At 35.8% G+C, this 18550-nt stretch overlaps 1 protein-coding gene across 2 annotated transcripts in view; it reads left to right on the forward strand.

The window, feature by feature from the left end:
- Positions 1-18550, forward strand: part of LOC306843912 (atypical kinase COQ8A, mitochondrial) — a 30792-nt gene that overhangs the window by 9701 nt on the left and 2541 nt on the right. The window contains exons 2-11 of one of the 2 annotated variants that reach the window (XM_079375625.1): positions 63-248; positions 1184-1522; positions 3144-3210; positions 7511-7585; positions 9767-9892; positions 11849-11934; positions 12024-12164; positions 12941-13022; positions 15513-15606; positions 17286-17427. In XM_079375625.1, the coding sequence (XP_079231751.1) occupies positions 84-248; positions 1184-1522; positions 3144-3210; positions 7511-7585; positions 9767-9892; positions 11849-11934; positions 12024-12164; positions 12941-13022; positions 15513-15606; positions 17286-17427 (1317 nt within the window). In that variant the 5' untranslated portion in view covers positions 63-83. The remainder of the gene's footprint in view (positions 1-62; positions 249-1183; positions 1523-3143; positions 3211-7510; positions 7586-9766; positions 9893-11848; positions 11935-12023; positions 12165-12940; positions 13023-15512; positions 15607-17285; positions 17428-18550) is intronic. The other variant, XM_079375626.1, reaches the window with a different exon arrangement.

An 18550-nucleotide genomic window follows, 5' to 3' on the forward strand; every position in this document is an offset into this window, starting at 1 on the left:
ACTATCCTTGTCATCTTAAAAACAGTTGAGGCTATTGAATCACTTCCTTTTCTCCTGTATAGTAGGTGTAAAGAGGAACCAACATGGCAGGCGACATGTTGTTGCTGATGAGAGGCCTAGCCAAGCTCAGCCAGGCCGTGATCGAGACTCAGGCCAGCTCTGTGCGCAGTAGTGGCTTCCAAGCTGTGAGCCAGAGCATGCAGATGACGGCTGAACAGGGCATGAGCGTGGCCATGCAGAAGATCCAGGTGGGTACCTTTACAAATGGTATTAGTTTCCATTATAAAATGGATAGTTCTGGCTATAAATTTATATCGAATGAGAAATGTTTGATGCTGTTTTAAAATAGTCAGTGTGCCTGTGACAATGCATCAGTTAAATTCTGTAGTAATGAGACAGGTTGCTACAAAGTATTGCTGCAAACAGTCCACAAATGGTTTTGAATAATTATAATTATAGCAATATAAATTAAATTTATTAAATAGATTTTGTTTAAATAATTGTATTTAGCAAGAATGTATTAAGTTATGTTATGACAATGTTACTTGTTTAAAAAAAAAAAAAAAAGCTCTTCTTTTGAACTTTATTAATTGAAGCTTGTTTTCAACATAATAACAAGAAGAAATGTTTCTTGAGCATCCATTTAGCATATTAGAATGATTTCTGAAGGATCATGTGACACTTACGCCTGGAATAATAGCGGTTTTATTTATTTTTTCACCAAGGCCTTTCGTGACTCATTGCTTTGGTGTATTACGTTTACATGCATCTGTTATTCCCCAATTAATCACCAGTATGGTTTTGTCTAATCCAGCGTGCATTATAACAGTGTTGGGTTACACCTCTGTTGTCTTTCTCCACAACACATCTAAGATATAATAACTCTCAACAATACGATCATGCAAATGAAATTTAAGCCTACCTGGAGATTGGATTACTGCCTTCAGAGCTATTTGTGCTATCAAAGCCTCTGGAACTGATTGTGCATTTCAAAGTGTTTTGAAATTTCCTTATCAAACATCAGAAATGCATAACTCATCGCTTATTATGAAATGTATAACATTGTGTCTAACAGCGCCCTTTAGCCATGCCTATATTTACAATATAGCATTAGATATAGCATTCATAGTTGTGAAAACATGAAATAATTAAAAGATGTTCTCTTTTTTTCCTTTTTTTTTAGGAATTCACAGGCGGTCAGCAGAGTGTTTCTGATTTCAACACAGACATGGACTCCAAGTATGATTTCACAGCTTCAGAGGAGAACTTTGAGAGCCCTGCGCAGGGAGGTTTGGACAGTGATTCAGTTTTCAGGGACGCTAACACAGGTGCTGCGCACACATACAGCCAGGCCTCAGGAAAATCAAAGCTGTTCGACGGTTACAAGGACCCTACAAGCCAGTTTACTGGACAAACGCGGTTCTATCACCAGGACCACTCTTCTGTGGGAGGTATCACAGCTGAAGACATAGAAAAAGCCAGGGAGGCGAAGCGAAATGGCTCCAAACCACATAAACAAATGGTACAGGCGACCTTTTCCAATCCTTCATCACCCATGAGTAACTAGTCATTTGTTCCACCTATATATGTCATGCATTACGGAGGATAATAATAGTGGCAATGCAACTTCCTTTGCATGAGTATAAAAAGTGTTACCCCTAAAGTTAGTAGTTGATTGATATAAGAGCACCCAAGTGAAAAAAATACTAACTTGTATTTGAAATACATTTATTTTGTGCTAAGTATACTATAAATGCATATTAACATATTTATGTAGGGCTGCTCGATTATGACAAAAATCATAATCACGATTATATTGGTCAATATTGTAACCACGATTATTTAACATGATTATGAGTGGGCCATATGACCAAAACTTTAAATGAATGATTTATTTAAAGATAGCGATTTGATATATATGAATAATCTAATTTCAAATAAAACAACATAGTCTTCACTGTAAGAATTAAACTTCTTTTGTTACTTACTAAAACTACAAAAAGTCCTTCATCAAGAGCAGTGTGTGATTTTGAATTTGTCTTTTAATGTTTGATTAATATTATGCACACAGTCGCAGCAGGAATATAGCATGCTGTCACTTTAAGAGCCACACGGATCCAATTTACTGCTATATATGTATTCTCAACTCTTTAAGTTCATTTATTACATAACCGACAAGGGTTTTCGTGAATAATCACCAAACGCCACATTTTGATACAATTTTGCGTGTATTTGACCATAATAATCGTTTTATCTCGATTATTGTACTTTCATAATCGTTTCATAATTGAAATCGAAAATGCATTTAGATTAATTGCACAGCCCTATATTTATGTGCTTAATAAAAATACCCTGTAACTATACTTAAATTATAAAAAATTGGAACAGCTAATTTTGTGCTTAACACACTTTAATTGTGCAGAAGTAGTGTTGAAGTCCAACTAAATATATACTTAATTATATTGGACTCTGCTAAAGTGGGACTATTGCAGGTATACTTCAGGTACACTTTAAATAGCTTGCTTTTATAGAATAATATTATACAGAATTCATACAATCCTTATTAATAGTGATATTAAAACACATTTTAGGCATAATATTGAGAAATGTGCATTGTGCGATACAGGAAAAACTCCAAATAAAGTTTAATTATAATTTTATAATTAGTAACTTTTAAGTGATATGTCAATAAATGTTAATGGATTTGATGTATGCTTGGTTGGAAATATATGCATTTTAAATAAATTATGGCATAGTTTTTTTTTTTTTAACTTGGGCATTTTTTTTTTATTTTTTTTTTTTATTCTTAATGTAAATCTTAATATTGATGATTGGAAATAACAATCATCAAAGCAATAACAATACCAAAGACAACTTGATGATCCATGACAATCTACATATATCAGTAAAAGTTTGTTTTAGGAGTACGCTAGCACATATACAGTATGACTATTAAACACCACTTTTGATTTCATGTTATCTTAGTAGGATCAAACAAATCACAGAATTTATAGTAATTTTGAGTTAAGAAATTAGTACTTTTAAAAAGGATATTTTGTCATTTGAAGCACTTAACACATTGAAGCACTGTTAATGCGTCTGGTTCTCTACAACTGTCTACAGTGTGTCTCTTCTTTCTGTAGCTTAGTGAAAGAGCAAGAGAGCGAAAGGTACCAGTCACACGGCTTGGGAGACTAGCGAATTTTGGAGGTAAGGCTACTGAAATTATTATACATTTATGTACTGTATTTGTATGTACAGTAGTCCTGTTGAAACATTTGGGCCTGTAAGGTTATTTTAAAATGTTTTTCAAATAAGTCACCTATGATCACCAAGGCTGCATTATTTGATTAAAAAATACAGTAAAACAGTTTTTCTATTTAAATATATTTTAAATGTAATTTATTCCTGTGATGGCAAAGCTGAATTTTCAGCAGCCATTACTCCAGTCTTCAGTGTCACATGATCATTCAGAAATCATTCTGATATGCTGATTTGGTGCTCATTAACATTTTTTATTATTATCAATGTTGAAAACAATTATGCTGCTTAATATTTTTGTGGAAACTGTTATACTTTTTTCTGTTTTTTTTTTTTGTTTTTTTTTGAGGAATAGAAAGTTCAAAAGAACATTTTTAACATCATAGATGTATTAACTGTTGGTCAATGTAATGCATCCTTGCTGAATTAAAGTATTAAAGGAATAGTTTGACCCAAAAACGAAACTTCTGTCATCATTTACTCACCCTCAAGTTGCTTCAAAGCTGAATGAATTTCTTTCAACTGTTGAACACAAAAGATATTTTAAATGTTTGGTTACCAAAAATCTTCTGTGTTCAGCAGAAGAAAGAAACTCAAACCGTTTTGGAACGAGTGGAGGGTGAGTAAATGATGACAATTTTAATTTTGGGGTGAACTATCCTCTAAATTTTAACCATTATGGTTAATTTTTTGACCATTATGTGAGCAGAGATATTAAGATCACATGGCTAGCTGAATATTTTACACTTACTAACTCTCTTGTTACTGGGCTCTTACATTGGAGGAATAAATTAAGCATTGATCACAGTAATTAGGGCATTTCTACAATACCATCAGTAACTGAAAACCTTTGCTTTTGCATGGTGCATTCAAGTCCACTTCAGATTTAGTACAGCCTGTGTTGCCACCAAATATATAAAATATACGGAGTATGTGTTTTGGAGCCATTTTTTTGGATTGGTGTATTTGGCTGTCCAGGTTGCTGTCTTTTCTGGTATTGTCATTATTCATGCTCTAACCTAAGGCCTGTTCAAGAGAATTGCGTCTCTCTCCTCATGCAGGCATGTCACAGACAGATTGAGGGCTCAAGGTTAATCTGCGTTTTAACCAGTAATATCGTAGACTGTGGATGCCCCTGCTTTGGATTATGTGATGGAGCTTAAACGGTCTGGGAATGTGCATCACCTGTTTCCCTTGAGATAGAGTGTCCCATTCTGCTGTGTAACTTTACCCGCTTTTGTTCTTCAAATGGCAGTCTATCAGTGATTTCTCAGAGGACTAGTGCTGAATACAGTTACAGGCGGCGAATGGATGGATATAGCCGAGGGTTTGGAGTGAAAAGTGCTGTAACATGGGAACATTAAACACTGGTGGTCACAGTAGCTCTCTGTCAAAGTTTCGCTGCACGCTAGTTTTCCACTGACGAACACTTATTGAGACGTTAAATATAAATCTGCTCTGAGCTGCTGTTGGTGTGTGTGCATGCTGGGTGATTTGTTGAAGTGTTCGTTATCTCTTATCTGCCACCGTTGCAAGAAAACATCTTTGGACACCTGTTTACTACAAGCCCATATGTGTATACTTGCAATGACCTGTAAATATGACAGGGTACTTGCATTTAGCTTTCTCTAAACTACTGAAGCATTATGGGATTGAGTGAATTTATAAGAGGAATGTGTTGACAAGTGTTTATGTCTTCTAGGGATCAAAGATACAGAGTCTATTCAAGATGACTTATGTGGCATCCAGTTTTCAAAAGTGTGTTAATATTGTATAGTGTCTAAGCAAATTCAGCAGGCATAAACATTATAACATTATTAAATATTAAACCAAATGTTTAATTATTATTTAACATTGCTAATTTAAACGTTGTTATTATTATTATTATTATTATTATTAACAGCAACAGAAATGATAATAAAATATAATAAATATTTTGTTTCACATAGAAATGTCACATTAAAAAATTTAAACATTTTGGGACTTATGCTAACAACTTGGAGGAAACATTATTTATGTTTGAATATTGTGATTTGTATGTAGTTTTTGCATTTTAAAATTGTTTAATGTGATGGGTATATCTGACCTTTGTCCTCACCTTGACCTCACGCCTGGACATGAGCTATCTAGTTCAACGGTTCTCTGGCTCAATTCCTCTAGCTCTCGTTGGATGGCTAAATATAGTGATTAATTGCGTCCAAGAATAGTATACGTCACTTTGGCAGGCTTTCATGTGGTTGCGTTCTTCGTCTCAATTTTAGTGACTGTAGCTAGCCCTTAAATCAGTGCCTTAACAACTGTTTTTAAGCAGCTTGTTCATTTTGTTTACCTTGTGTTTATGTTGAGAAGCATACCTCTCTGTTTTTGTAACATGAGACTTGGGCCCGTAGTGTCCTTGGTCATGCTATCAGGCTATCTGAAAGCCATCTTAGCCACTTTGTGCCAGTGTGCAAAAAAAGAGCCCTGCTATGACAATATGTGCACATATTACTCTGTTTATGAATTTTAAATAAGTAGCTCTAAATAGTGTATTAATTATAATTATAGTGTAATAAACTAGTAGTTTAAATGTTTGGGGTTGGTAAGTTTGGTTAATATCTTATGCTCACCAAAGCTGTAATTATTTTATCACAAATAGACCATACTCTAAAAACAGTAATAGTGTGCAATATTATAACAGTTTAATTTAATTAAATATTTTTTAAATTCTTACTGGTTTGGGTAAATGCTTGGATTAGCCTATCTGTGTGCAATGGATGCAAATGTTTTGTATCTCTAAGAGGAAGAAATGCAATATAGCGCTTCAGATGTTGCAGTGTTTGAACACCCTGGCATGGGCCTTGTGTTTTCCTCAAGTCCTTAAACTCCCACAGGCATAAAGGGACTTACAAACAGGAACCTGTTTAATCATCAACCACAACTGACCTAGAACTTCCCCAGCAGTCTTAATGAAAAACTTTACCAGAATAAAACTGCATGTGTTTCTGTAAGGTGTGTTAACACACAACACAAAAAACACCAGGGTGAAAACACGTCGGCCCCGTTTCTTGTAGGTTTAGACTGAGGTTTAGTTTCACTGCTTCATTTACAACCAATTTCAAGCCCCTCCTAAATTTCTCAAGAGCGGGAGTGTTGCGTAATCAGAAAATTACATAACTATTGAAGACTGCACCAATGCTTGTTATTGGTTCTCAGCTCTGCCACAGCAAATGTGCTGACCACAGTGGTTTGGAAATGCTATTTCGGTGTTTCCTTTTGTCAGGTTGGCATAATACAGCTCCAGTGTTGTTGTGGGTATTTTTCACAAATCAGTCCAAGAGATACAGCTCTTTTTTTTTTAAGTTTTGTTTACATGGCGGAAGTACTGATTTGAGGTGTGAGATAATATGGGATGATATTAGACTCAAAATGATTAATAGATGCACGTACAATTATCCATGTACTGCATACATTTTATGCATGTATCTTACTAACCACAAACAAATGTCTTTCAATTTGAGTCTGTGGAATTCGGGATTAAATGATTGTGCAGCGATTTTAACAAATACAGACATGTTTGCGTATAAAAATGTTATATCATAAATTGCTCATGCAAAAAGGAATCCGTGCATTTGTGGATCAGGTGACACATGCATTTATTGACATCTTGTTTGCATTAATCTTGTTCGGTTCATTTGGATTTTGAGACTTCATTGCTAAGTGAAAATAGCAATAGATGCTGTTTACACTATTATAAGTACAAATATCCATGCTTTACACTAAGTGAAAATATGATATATTCTATTTATACTAAGTAACAACAGCAGCATTTTTAGAGATTTGCTGTTTACACTAAGTGAAAATACCCATTCTATACATGCTGTAAATGTAGCAGATCTGTGCAATAAGTGTAAATAGTAATTAGACGCTACTTATAAATAGATGGCGAATCAGCATTGTCAACTTCATATTTGAAGCCAACACTGACTCAGAAAACAGTTTAGTAATAAGTAGGTCTAAATAAAGTGTTCTAGCTATTTTTTCCTAAACATTCATTGTCATTCCTTTAGCCAGCAGGCGTTGTGCTATAGCCTATAAAAGGCTCATTGTTTTAATATAGTACAGTTTAAGTTAATGTAATCTATTATCATTCTATTCTATCATCTATTAATCATTTTGAGTCGAATATCCCATAAGATAAAGACTGTTTCAGTATTTAACTTCTGTTGAATTATGGACCATTTCCTTTTTGTATTTTAATCCCTTGCAGGTCTTGCTGTGGGTTTGGGTATTGGAGCTTTGGCAGAAGTGGCAAAGAAAAGCCTAAGATCAGAGGACAAGAATGGTAAGACAATTGTATTGTCTACTACAACTGAACTTTACAGTTACAATTTGGATCGGTATAATGTATGCTAATTAATCATTAGAACATTTTATTGATTATTGACGTGCTATCAGGCATGGTATGATTACAAGAGATAAATTGCATGCAATTAGTTTGTTTGTTTTTGGACTTTAAACCATTTCATTACCAGAGAGATAGTGAGTGAGGAGACATGAAAAAATAGGAAGGAGATTGTGGGTATTTAAACTCAAGTCACCCACACATAAACACATGTGCACTACCTACCAGAACCCACAACAACCCTGATCTTAACCAATGTGCATCATTTATAGCAATGAAAAGAGCTTTCCTTTTTTTTTATGTCCTCTCTTTCAGTACAAACAGTACTGAAAATCTAGTGCGTATAGTATTATTTACTCTTAGACAGGATAGCACCATTACTCTTTTGACTGTCTGTGTTTGCTTAAATTGAGCTGTATGTATAATAATATACACAGCAACATTTACACAGTTTCCTGATCTAAAGTGCACTTAAATTAGCCTGCTGTCAAGGCTGAGAGGCAGTTTTAATGTAGTAAAGAGTTGTTTGTGCAGCACATTTATATGTATCTGTGTAATTGGTATGAAAAATGCCAATATATCATTGAAATGTACTCTTCTTAAGTTTCTCTCATTCTTGAAATGTTTAACCTTGTTAACCGCTTGTGCATGTAAATATGTGCACCCCTCCCATCATCCAGGATCTCTCAGCTCAACTTCAAATCTTCTTATGCCTCAAAGAGAGCTTTAGTTGGACATACACACCGCCACTGTTGTTTTGGTGTGTTTAAAGGCAACGTGAAACAGCATTTGTAGCATGGCATCATTATGAATGTGTTAAGCATGCTGTCATTTTGAATGTGATGAAAGTTATTACATTTTAATTTAACATTATTAACACAAACATTTTGTTTTACATTGCAGAGCTGAGTTTTTGCCCGTAGGCATTAACCGCTCAGTCATAATTGAAAAATGCTAAAAAAAAATCTTGCTTGCAACTAAAGGCTCAAAGCTTTGTTCACCACATTAAGAGAATGCTAGATTCCTGTTACACTAGTTATTTGCAGATATTTCATTGGTTAGCTGTCTACAGAGTTGCATTATGACAGTCTGACTGCATATGGGAACTGAGAGTGTGAGGACAGTGGCCTGTAACTAGATATGCAGACATCCGACATGCTGGATAATGATTACCTTTGACCTCATCATCACATCCAGGAATAGCTCTAATGTCCTCACAGAGATAATGAAGACCCTGATCCAACCGTTTGTGGGGTTTTGTTTGGTTCTCTGCAGCACAGATTCTTTTTTTTGTTTTAAATGGCACATGCAGTGGTTGTCTAAGATTTTTGGACCTCTGTTTAAAAAAACATGGGTTCCATTAGGTGTTACTGTGTTGAAATGTCTTGTTTTTTAAAGGAATAATTTACCAAAAATATACATTTGCTGAAATTTTGCTCACCCTTAGGCCATCCAAGATGTAGATGAGTTTGTTTCTTCATCTGAGCAGATTTTGAGAAATTTAGCGTTACATCACCTTCTCACCAATGGATCCTCTGGAGTGAATGGGTGCTGTTGAATGAGAGTCCAAACACCTGATAACAACATCACAATGATCCACAAAAAAGTATTCTACATTAATCCAGTCCTGAGTATTTGTAATAAACAAATCCATCAAGACATTTTTAAATTCAAAACATTGCTTTGGGCTAAAAATATCCATAATATTGCTTTCTCCAATAAAAATCTGCACAGATCAAATATACCTTTTACAAGTTAAAACAGTCCAAATCAGTTCTAATCAAATATGTTGGTGGACAAAGTTAAAAAGCCTTAATGATAGATTTGTTTCTTACAAACTTAGTTTTTTTGTTTAACAAGATGTTAACTGATGGACTAGAGTCGTGTGGATTACTTGTGGATTATTGTGATGTTTTTATCAGCAGTTTGAACTTTAATTCTGATGGCACCCATTCACTGTAGACGATCTATTGGTGAGCAAGTGATGTAATGCTAAATTACGCCAAACCCATCTACATTTTGGATGGCCTGAGGCTCAAAAAATGTTCATTTATGGGATGAACTATTCCTTTAAGTTGTATTTTCAGTCCATAATGTTAACAGTGTTGTAATTTCAAATAGGTGAAAAGAAGGCCGTTTTGGACAGCAGTCCCTTCCTTTCGGAGGCCAACGCGGAGCGTATCGTCAGGACATTGTGTAAAGTGCGTGGAGCGGCCCTCAAGCTCGGTCAGATGCTCAGTATACAGGGTAAGAGAATGCTGTTTGTACTGCATATAACAAGTCACCACGTTGAACCAGGTCACTCCTCAAGGATTTATTGGGGCCACTGAGGCGTCCTCCTTGACTGATAGTATTCATAACCCACGGCTGCTTCAAGTCATGGCCGCTCTCAAGTTAGACTGGTACGTGATCGAGGCCTGTTTCGGTTTTACAGCCTGATGATGAGTGACTGTAATCCTCTTACAGAAAGGTGCAGAGAAATTGGAGATGTGGTTTATTTCCTCTCTGATATGCAAACGTCTAAAGATAAAATAACCTCATGTGTCTTTCCTTTCGTTATTTTCCACACAGCGTGGAAAATGGATGCTAAATTTTCTTCTTGTGACTGTGTCCTTGAATCCACTTCTATCTGCATTGACTAGTAACTCAAACATTGTCTGACTTCTTCTGTGACACAAATGGCTGTCTTCTCTGTGCAAATATGTTGATTATTTCTGGTAGGCATGGGAGGTCATTCTCCCCCACTCTGTGTGCATTAGTGTGTGTTGGAAAGCAAGAACGAAAGCATTTGTGTCACCCGATCATGAATGCAGTGCATAGATTATTGTAGCACGGCCTCCCTGCATGACATTTCCAAACGTTGGTCGCAGCTCATGCACTGGACTCATGTACCGCGTCATTCTCATCAAGATAGGCAGTATTTTGTAAGCTGCAGATCCTACGACTGCCAGTGAAGGACAGTGACAGCGCTGGCATCAGCAAGGCTCAAAATAGGCCCACAGCTATGCCAGAAACGTGACCTTTACTCTACACTTCAGGAAGTTTTGAAAGGACAGCACACACAATCGCCCATCAAGACGTGACAAAACTGAAGGGAAAGCATCATGATTTACTGACACTTGTTTTTTTCCATACCTCCTTCAGGAAAACTAGTCCTGTCCAAATATGTTTCAGTAGCCCACATTTTTCAGCGACATTATCAGCTGAGAAAACGCGAGTAATCTGGGTCAAACAAGTGAACCAGCATAAATTTTTTTTTAAAAACATGGCAACCGTAAAGATAAGCTTTATTTTTTTTTAAGAGTTACTTATGATGTACGCGGAGACGGTCATTGAAAAATGTAATATCTTCAACTCTCGAAGCCTTCAACTCTGTAGCAGTTCAGCATTTCACTGGGTTTGAATCCAGAAATTTGTTATTTAGCACTCTCTCTCGCTCTCTCTGGCTTCTTAAGACTCGAGTGTTTACAGTGGCGTACATCTGTCATAGTTTCTTCTTGTGAAACCATCTCTAAAATCTTGTTTACTGTTATGGATTGACTGTGCACTGCAGCCAACCGAGTAAACCTGTAATATGACAACAGATTTATGAGAGATTAAGCAACATGAAACGCAATAATAAATTGTACAGTAGGGCATTTGAAAATTCTCTTTTTATATGAATTTAATGATTTGAGGTAGAAAATACAGGCACCCATTATACCTGGAATTAACATCATCTGCCTTGAATGATCCAATCATAAGTGGGCAGCACAGAATACAAAGCGATCCAATCATTCAAACCACATTCATAGGTTAGGAAAAAATTTGACCACGTCACATTTGTTGTGTAAACACTAATGTGTCCTAAACAACAGCTACTCACAGGGACACCTACTCGCCTATCAGTGAATAAGCCATTCTTTACATTGGATTTACCATGTTTATATATCATTGTTCAATCACGGTTTCTCAGTGATTTTTGAAGAATCATGTTACACTGAAAAATATGCTTTGCCATCACAGGAATGAATGACATTTTAAAGCATATTAAAATAGAAAACATTTATTTTAAATGTTAAGTGTCAATTGAGCACTTGTCATTGGATCACCCAGGAAGGATGATAATACCAACTATAAACAAAGCACGATCATTTTCATTTGGCATTTGTTGAAGAATAGCATTGTACTATACCAACACTGGATGTGTGTTTAATGTTTCAGATGATGCATTCATCAACCCACAGCTGGCCAAGATCTTCGAACGTGTGCGTCAGAGTGCTGACTTCATGCCCATCAAACAGATGATGGTACCATCTACTTAAACTACAAAATATTTCAATGTTCTACATCTGAAAATTATATAAACTACACATCTCTTGCTTTTTGATGTGTGCAGAAAGCTTTGAACAATGACCTGGGCCCAAACTGGAGGGATAAACTAGATCTGTTTGAGGAAAGACCCTTTGCTGCTGCCTCTATTGGTCAGGTCCATCTGGCCAGGATGAAAGACGGTCGAGAGGTCGCCATGAAAATCCAGGTTGGTTGCAGACTGAATGTACTATTTTAAACTTGATTATCATTACAGCTTTAAGGTGAGCTTGCAGTTCATTTTAATGGGACACCACACAAGATAAAACGATTTTCTTTTTGCAGCTGATAGACATTGGTCAATCAAAGGTGATTTTATTCATAACCCATTTCTATTTTCTTTTTTAATAGAGAAATAATACTTTTTTAAATGAATAAGTTGCATTATATTTAGTGAAATTTGTTAGTTTTATTTCCTATCAGTTACATGCAACAGAAATGTAAAGTAATAATCACATCATTCAGAGGAGCATGGTTTCTTTGTTAGCATTAATCTGAAGCAGCAGTAGTACAATGTTGCACTTGTGTTAGCACATTCCACACCAAAACCACAGATAAAGCTTTCCTCCTATTACGTACATGTACTGTAAAATGCCCATTTATAAGTCTTCTAAAAGGTTCATTTGGAGCACCAACTGATTGAAGTCCAAAGTGCAATTACCGCTAACTGATTTTGCAAACGATATCGATCTGAATGTTTATAATTAGATAATCTGGACATCTCTCCTCTCAACTTTTTTTAGTAAAACAAACAGTTTTGAAATGTTCTGAAATAAACTAACCCAACAATATGCGTTCAACAAGGTCAAGGCTGTTTTGCTGGAGATGTTTTGTGTTGCGATTTGTTGTCAGTGCTCTTACGGGTTTGAACTTTTGGGTTACGAAATGAACTGCTACTGTGTTATATTTTCTGAGCCCAGTGTAACCTACTCTTGGTTTCTGCAGTACCCTGGAGTCGCACAGAGCATCAACAGCGATGTGAATAACCTGATGACGGTCCTGAGCATGAGCAACGCCCTTCCTGAAGGTGATGACCATACATTAGTAATAAATACTCATTTATTTTAGGTAAATAAATTTTGCATTGTGAGCGACTTAGGTTATTTCCTAATCCCACCAGTCCGTTTACTTCCTGTCTGGTTTTTGTCATATAACTACAAACCTAAAGGCACATAAATCAAATAAAAAGGTCAATTGCTGTCACCTGATGTAGTATAATGTAATATTACAAGAAGCAGATGCAGTTATGCAAGTTGCACATCTTCTGTCAAAGTATACACCATTTCAAAGTTTGGGTTTTAAAAGTTGTCTCTTTTATGCTCACAAAGGCTGCATTAATATGATTTAACAAAACAAAACAAAATCAAACGGCAATATTTTGAAATATTATTGTAATTTAAAATTTGAACTTCTATTTTAATATTTTACAATGTAATTTATTCCTGTGATGGCAAAACTGAATTTTCAGCAACATTACTCATGTCTTCAGTTTCACGTGATCCTTCAGAAATCATTGTAATCTGATGATTTGGAACTCAAGAACCATTTCCTATTCTTATCAATGTTGAAAACCGTTGTGCTGTTTAATATTTTTGTGGAAACCATCAATGATGAATATAAAGTTCAGAAGAACAACATTTATGCTAAATACACTTCTTTACTGTCCCTTGTGATTAATTTAATACAGTAATAATTTCTTTAAAAACCTACTAACCCCAAACTTTGGAAAGGTAGTGTACATTTTTGTAGGCTCTAAAATGTTTTGGCTATGAGTAGCCAAAGTCAAAATAATAAACTAATGAAACTGCACTGATTTTGAAACATTCGTTGATCCCATTCTTTTCAAGAGCTTAGTGTCAGTGCACTCGAATCTGTGTTTAGTGTTTCAAACTGAGAACTGGGAGCTCAGGGCCTGTTGGGTCTCAGTGGGCTGATGGATCTCAAACTGCACACTGACCAATCAGAGCCCCAGAGCCTCGCACATAAGCTGTGTCATGGTTACAACAGGTTCCACTGCTGCATGATCAATGCCAGTTAAATGTTCAGCTGTCAAAGAAGCCTAATGCTCCAAACATAGTCTGAACTTTCATTTGAGCTTGTAAATGCCTCGATCCTCCTTTTTGCCAGAAGAGAGAAATGACACAAAGCAGATACCTAAGATACAGTCATGGCCAAAAATATTATTAATTAGATTAATTTTAGATTAATTTTCACAGCCGCCTTTGATCATATTTACCAAGGGTGCCGATATTTTTGGCCATGAATATATTTTTTAATGTTTTGAAAACCCTTGTGAAAAACAAGTACATGTTAGCATTATACAGTTGTGTGAACTTAATGTTTTCAAGCACTTAATTGCAATTAAATACAGTTTATGTTTCACATTAAATGCAAGTTGTTAAACTTAAGAGTGCTTTTTTTGACCCATTTAGAGTGGTGGCCAAAATTATTAGAACACTAGTATTTTCACCAGCTAAAAAAAGGTTTTAAGTCAGTTTTTCAGGTAGCTTTGCAGGTAGGTTTCTTGACGCATCGTGGAGATGTTGCTACAGTTCTTCTGGATTTAGTCTGTCTGTTTGTTCTGTTTCTTCATGTCATTCCAGACAGACTGGATGATGATCAGATCAGATCTCTGTGTGCTAGCTGTTATCAGACAAATATCTCACTGGATTATTACAATTAACGGCAAAATGAAATGTAAACTGATACTTCCTGCTGACACGCTACAGCAAAAGATAGAAATAACTAACTTAAAACCATTTTTTAGCTGGGGAAAATACTAGTGTTCTAATAATTTTGGCCACCACTGTAAATAGGACATAAGAATATCTGTATGTGTGATATCATATTTACTTTTGTTTTATTTGAAATATGGTTAAAGTGTACTGCCAAATGTACTGACAAGAATTTTTGGTAAACTAAATTGTACTTGAATTTCTATTGAAATTTGCATGACATTCATTTAAAACCATTTGTAACTTCTTTTAAAGCATGACAATAAAACATTAAAACTAGGGATGTAATTCACTCAACTCCCAATGCTATACGATTCACGATACTGATTTCATAATGCATTTTTTAGAACAATGTTCTTCGAAATTGTATTTTAGAGTAAAGTCTTAAATTTGACATTGTTAGTCAAAAGTGCACATTTTAAGTGGTGTAAAGCATGTCTATAAAGTGTGCTCTTTTTTTTTTTTTTTTTTTTTTCTCAAATATAATCTGCAAGTAGTTTGTTTTAAATACACTTAAGATTTGAAGTACACTACATTAAGTGTCCTTCTTTTTCACAAGGGAAGTATAAACTTTGCAATAGACCCCCCACCCCGATGAGACACAGAGCGTGCATCCCCCCCCCACCACCACCACCACCACATACACACACACACACAACGTGATTTGTGCCCCCCGATGGAGGTGCCCTGGCGCCGGCTCTGCCTCTTGGTGACTCAAATAATTTTTTAAAAATATCAACTAACCTACTGACTCATGTCTGACTGTGTCTATGAATGTGCAGGTCTGTTCCCGGAGCATTTGATAGATGTCATGCGACGTGAGCTGGCACTGGAGTGTGATTACATAAGGGAAGCCAAGTGTGCTCGGAAATTCAAGTAAGTGAACAGAAACCACCGGGAGATATTTTTCTCAATCGCTTATTCAGAGCATCCCATCGTTGTATTCGTTAATCTACCCCTCAATAAAACCACGGGCGGGCTGTGGGCTCAAAAGCGGCCTACAGGACATTTCAGGTTGCCATGTGCCTGATATCCAAGCTAAATCTATCCTGTACATAATGCCTTTGAAAGGAAGGTTTACACACACGAAAATAAACACTACAACTGCTCAGAATGATTGTGCACTTCTGTATCCTCGTATAACAGGTTCTCTGGAGTGTTGTGGCCTCAGCAAAGGGCTAAAAATAACCGCCTAGCTTGTAGGCCAGGGATTGAATGAATCGATCTTAAGGAACAGTTTGCGTGCTGACATATGTTAAATATAGCACAAATGGAAATAATTAACATTGACAACAAGCCTATACCCTGTGTCCTGTCCTCTAATGGGACCCTGACTTTGGGGGGGGGGGGGGGTTGAAGAATGAAACGCATGTTCCAAGAGAGAGATATGGTTACATACATGCCTTCAGGGTGAGATGTGTCTTTTACTTTTGAGCAGACCAATGAGACTCTCAGCGTTCAGCAGATTAGCTCTTTTCAAAATGATGTAACACTTTTGTTTCCTGCAAGTATTGACGGAGTTTAAACACATTGCGCACACAGCCTCGTATCCGAAAGAGCTGAGGACATAATCAAACACATTCTTCTAGAATATCTTCTCTTTGTCAGGTAGTCCAATTGATTTATTGAATTGGTTCATATGGACAGTTGACCTTTAGATGCTAAACTCACAGAATCTGTATTTCTCCGTTATCTGTTTGGATGGTTTCTGTAAAATTACATTTAATACCATCCAACTCCTCCATAGACTTAAATTAGAAAAGAGCTTGTCTGAAAGCTTTATTAAAAGTAGATTTATAGAAAGCATTAACGTAATATAGTTAAAAGAAAACTGATTCATTCGAGTCATCACTCAGTAGTGTTTACACACAGCAAAAAGTTACTTTCTTTTTCACTATTTTTGTCTTGTTTCCAGTACAAATATCTAAATGTGGTTTGTTTAAAACAAGAAAAACCAGTAAGAAAAAACTTGTTTTCCCTTTTAATTGTTTATTTTTCATACCCCATTTCTTAGTTTAAGAATAAACCTCACTTCATTTTGATAATTTCCCAGAAAAGAGAACTTATTATTTTGCCTATACAATGACTTTGCAGTGCTGAAGTGTGCAGCATCCTTTTTAGTAATTACATATTTACTGCCACTGGATTACGTTGCATGTTGTGTAAATCTGTGTGGTCAGAGTATGCCGTTGTCATCTTTGATATAGATATATAGACATAGCATCATTATAGTTAGTATAGCTACTTCTAATGTTCACTTTTCTTGTAGCTAGATCGTTTTCAAATATCTAGCTTGACTATATTTCAAAGCTGACTTACCCATTCTTGCTTGGCAAGCTATAATTTAAAGCTGACGTACCCAAATTTTAGGCTTCATTGTGGATATCCTCACACCCAGAAAAATAGCATCACGGTTTTTCCCACATCCCTTCAGAAGCAGATGTGTGTGTGTGTGTGTGTTCATCATCACGTCCTATCTGTGGTGCACGTGCGGGGTGGCATGTGGGGATGCTGACTTGTGCTCAGTGACTCAGAGGCTTTGTGGTTTTTGGCAGGGAACTTCTGAAAGATCACCCCTTCTTCTACGTGCCAGAGGTAATAGACGAACTCAGCAACCAGCACGTTCTCACCACCGAATTGGTGCCTGGATTTCCCTTGGATCAGGCTGATGCACTTTCACAAGAGTTGAAAAATGAGGTATTCACTGTTGCTGGTGAAACACTTTCTGCAATGAATGAAATGAGAGAAAAACAGACTACTACATCTACCCGGGTATCTGCAGGAATTTTAAAAGTTTAAGGCTTTTTAAGATCTTGACAAATAAAATTAAGTGGATTAGGGGTATGTCTATGGTAACATGTTAAACTGTAAAATGACTAAATACATTTTTTTTTACAATTGATTTACAGTTCAGATACAGGTTTTTGGTTCAGATACATTTTTTTTTTTAAGAAAAGGTATGAATCAAGTGTATCTATTATTATATACTGCATGTTTGCTTCATAAAAATATGGGTCAATTTTGTATTGGTTTGAACAAGACAAGCTTATATTTATTCAGTGAATTCATAGCCTTTTAAAGTGTAACCCTCACATTAAACCATTTCTTGATTCTTGTCTTTCCGTCCTCACATTAAGAACTTTTAATTAAGACTTTTCTTGTACCATTTAAGACTTTTTATGGCTTAAATTTGCTACATCTAAATTGAAGAGTTTAGGACTTGCAGAAACATATGCTACAAACATTCTAAACATTTGTAATTGAATTATGAATTGGTTGCTACCTTGTTGGACTGAAAACAAAAATTCAGCTTACTTTCTAGTACTTTCAGTTCTTCTACTGTTATTTACAGTAAGTAGCATCATTATAAGTTTAGCAAGTTATATAAGCACATTAAAATTTGGTGTTGTATCAGGCCAAGCTATATTCTGAGTCACAGGGTCTCAAACGTGGCTAGTATGGAAGCTGAAGCATTATCGCCTCCTGATGGTGGAAGTGTTTTATTGCATTAGTAGGGCAAAGTGTAAACAAGGTCATATCCATACCATACAAAAGTTAAGGAATGAAGTTTAAAATAAACTGTATTTACCAAATCGTGAATAGAGGAAATGATGCACATAAATGAAGGCAATAAATGTGACTGGAACTTTTAAACAGACCATACAACTATGATTTAAATTCTCGTTATTTATGCAGTTTGTAAACATTGCATTAAAACATTGATTTGTTTTGAGCTAGAACTGATTTATAACTTTATACTATAAGTCCTACATATGCATTAAAGCCTAAATACTATGGATTCAAAGCAGTTTAGTGCAGG

The sequence above is a fragment of the Barbus barbus genome, assembly GCF_936440315.1.
Source record: "Barbus barbus genome assembly, chromosome: 24".
Classification (NCBI taxonomy): domain Eukaryota; kingdom Metazoa; phylum Chordata; class Actinopteri; order Cypriniformes; family Cyprinidae; genus Barbus; species Barbus barbus.